Here is a 3,710-nt window from a genome sequence, read left to right on the forward strand (position 1 = left end):
AAGGAGCTACCGTTAACAGGAGTGGTTGTAGGGGTTATGTCGTTGTGAGGGCTACTCAGCGAACTGCCCCTCAACTGTAAAAGGTCATAACTTCTGGATTGAAGGTAGTCAGAGCTAGACGAGTCCTTTCCGACCCCAGTKTAAACAGATAATTCTCCACAAACTATYGCTARGGTAAGACCCGAGTTTCTGGGGGTTTTCCGGACCTGTTAGACAGAGAACTGGGCAGTAGTGAGTCCWAAGAGTTGTGAGGAGTGGGCGGGACTTACTATTGGGTAGTAACAGACAACAGGGATAACTGCAGGCTTGAGAAAGATTTTGAAGCCAAGTCCATTTAAAGGTTTGAGGGACATTCAGTCTGTACTACAAGAGAGACGAGATGTAACGTATCCATGATGTGATCTAACAGGTTTGAGCCACTGCTGAACCAGAGACGATTACAAAACCATCTGAGAGTGTATCTGTAAAAAGTATTCATCGTGCTTCACGTTTTCCACATGTTATTTACTTTTTCAAATTTGGATTTTCCAAATTTGAAGTTTCCTCAAACTTCTACCTACAAATGCCACATTATGACAACGTGGAAAAACTTCTTCTTTTTTTTAAGATTATTCCAAATGTATTAAGAATGGAAAACCAAGAAATCACACTTGTGTAAGAATTTGCAGCCTTTGCTTAATACTTTATTGATCCAAGTTCGGCAGCCATTACAGCCTGAAGTCATTTTGGACACGATGCCAGAAACTCAGCACACCTTATCTGTAAGCAGTTTGGCCCATTTTTCTTTGCAGTTCTTCAAATTTGGCTGTGTTTACGCTCTGACCCGCTGCCAACTGTGGAACCTTATGTACAAATTTCCAGTCAGATGGATTTACCACAACTGAGCTCCATTTAAGCTGTAGAAGTCAGTGTAAACAATTCCATTTTGAGATTTCTTTATTTCATAGAATATAATTAAGCGTAGGGCTCAAACATAACAAAATGTGGAAAAAGTGAAGAGCCGCGGATATTTTCCGGATGTACTGCATGTAAAATTCTAACCATCGCAATAAACTGAATTTGGTGTTTCAGATGTAAGAAATAATCAAAATTAGCAGGAAGAAACACTTGAAGTCTATCAGAACATGTGTAAAGAATCTGTACAATACAGGAGTTTTACTTGCCAAATGGAAGTACTGAAATAATTGTACTTTTTGATGATATGTAAATCATTTAGACGCAGATTTACATTTCTTCAGTGACATTACGACTCTCATACTTGATTTAAACTTGTGGTTTTCTCTCCACAACAATCCAAGCTTCAACAAAATATTCTCTAGCCGGCAGCATAACAAAAAGCTAATGATTCTGTTTATGATTTCCAACTGGAAATGGTTACATTCAAAATCATTAAAGCTGATTTATGAACTTTTTCTCGCCATTCACTCACAAATGGAAGACATTCATAATTTGTGCTGGGATTAAAGCACATTCAGTTCTGTACAAATGCTCAGCTCCTGGATTGATGTGCCGAAAGCAATTTTGCAGCTGAAATCGCTGGAGCTTTAATTGTTGAACATTTACAGAAAAAAAAAAATCTGCCATTCCCAATGACTGTGATTTTGAGACATGCTTCCATGTGGTTTTTGTTTCCCTTTCGCCTGGATAACTCCTGCATTATGTCCCCCAGCGCAGCAAATCAGGCGCTCTGCCTTTTTTAAAAGGGTCTAATCCTCTTTAATTTGTGATTACTCGTAATTCAAATGGCAGCCCACTAAAGCATGGGAAAGTGATTGTTTAAGTGTCCTCCTCCGCTTCGGGTTTTTTTTTTTGCAACCTTAACGCTTGATCACAGTGGAATGTGAACGTATTGTATGTATATCCTGAGCTCTCATGGTGGCATTCAAGTAAATTACCATAGAAATCGCTGTAGAGAATATTTTGGCATCAATCATTGAGCGTAAATTGCTAAATAGCCGGGAGCCCTCTTAGCATTCGGAGGGTGATTTCGCTAGCTTTCTTGTGTCAGATGATTTCAGCCACTCTGACAAATTAGAATGATAACGGATTTCATGGAGCACACAATGAGTGTTTGTTTGTTTGTTTGTTTGTTTTTTTAAGGCAGAAATGACTGAGCTCAAGGAATGAATTAGGTGATTATCTCCAAACAGCAACACAACACCTGGGTGAAGACAGGCCTCGCGAGCCTGGATTTTATGGAGTTATAACGGTGACAAAAATCCGGTAAATACTTAACTTACAAATTACTTTGATACATTATTTATCAAGTAGAATGGGAAGAACATGTATAGAAAATATATTAAATGCACATTCGGTTACACATGTCATTACTAACAATGTTGTTTTTTTATATAGAAAAAGTAAAAATATTTATTCCAGTCTTGGTGTGTTTTTTTTTTATTCATCAGCCTTCTTAATATAAAACAGTGTGTGTGAGGCTAACACTGCTTATTTTGCAATATTTTACAAAAGAACACATATTTCAATTTTTTTTTTTTTTAAGTGTTTTCTCCAGTTTAAATTATTTCATGATGCACTGGAAAACAATACATTTAAAATTCTCATTGATTTATTATACATATTATATACAAAAATGTTGACAAATGTATTTACACCCAACTTAAATGTATCTATGCCACGTTTAAATAAATATTTGAGATATTTCTTATATTGTGGCACTTTTGGCACCCCATACTTGGATCCATGTGACAAACTTTACCACACAGTCACTTCCTGAAGTTTGAGTATTCAGATTTCACACACTTACCTGGAAACTAGGAAATGCAGAAAGTACCACAGTGCATATATTAACAAGGTATCATCACGTTCAGTTTCTTCATACGGATACGGTTTATTCTGTCTATATTACTGGTGCTATTAATTTTGAGAACCTAGTAAGTTGCAAAAGGCAACATTTCAGGTTAAAAGAACTACCGAGTGACACATAATAAAGTTAGTCAACTTGCACCTGCTTATTCCTCGCTTTAAAAAAGAAAAAAAAACACTAGTTTTCATAGCAGCTCGTTGGCGACAGACCGCTCATTTAGCCGAGACGTGAAGGAGAAAGTTCCGCCCTACCTGCTCGTAGCAAGTCTCCCAGGTGAGGTTCAGAAGGCAGGAGGAGGAGAACAGCTCATCTTCGGTCCGACCATAACCGTCCATGGTGAGCCAGCCAGCCAGCCAGCCGCCTCTGTCGGAGGAGGGAGTCGGAGGAGATTCTTGGTTTTTGCTCTGTAAGTCTTCCCTCGACGAGTGCCTCTTCTGTTCTTGCTCTCAGCCCCGCTCAGCTCGGTTCAGCTGTGTGGTCGGTATCAGTCGAACAGCGGCGGTATGCAGGCGGCTGCTTCTTCTTTTGGTCACGTGGTTCGTTCTCTCCCCCAAAAACGGAGGTAGGATGCGTTCGGGTGCGGTCCCCTCCCCTCAAACACACATCCTCCTTCAGGTGTCAGCTAAGGGTCAAACGCTGCTTTTTGTGTCACAAACTTTTAGCTTTTCGGATTTGCTACTGCAGATGAAAATTAAAGGGGGGGAAACATACCCAGTTGATTTGATTTTCTGTTAATTGGCTCGCTGGTTGATCTTAAATACATTTCCATTTCCTCAATGTTCGTGAACATTCAAGTTCCAGCTACTGCAAAACGATTCTTGCAAGTATTTAGTTAGTTTTAGTTCCACATGACTTGGCGTTTGGGACAATCCTCTTTACTGTA

General features: G+C 39.3%; 1 protein-coding gene across 1 annotated transcript in view; it reads right to left on the minus strand.

Annotated features, from left to right (window-relative positions):
• The window catches only part of ppargc1a (peroxisome proliferator-activated receptor gamma, coactivator 1 alpha), a 340,330-nt gene extending 337,010 nt beyond the window's left edge, over positions 1-3,320 (minus strand). Inside the window, exon 1 of the mRNA XM_008435812.2 lies at positions 3,079-3,320. Coding sequence (XP_008434034.1) covers positions 3,079-3,162 — 84 coding nt within the window. The 5' untranslated portion in view covers positions 3,163-3,320. The remainder of the gene's footprint in view (positions 1-3,078) is intronic.
• Between the last annotated feature and the right edge of the window lie 390 nt (positions 3,321-3,710).

The sequence above is a fragment of the Poecilia reticulata genome, linkage group LG18, assembly GCF_000633615.1.
Source record: "Poecilia reticulata strain Guanapo linkage group LG18, Guppy_female_1.0+MT, whole genome shotgun sequence".
Lineage (NCBI taxonomy): Eukaryota > Metazoa > Chordata > Actinopteri > Cyprinodontiformes > Poeciliidae > Poecilia > Poecilia reticulata.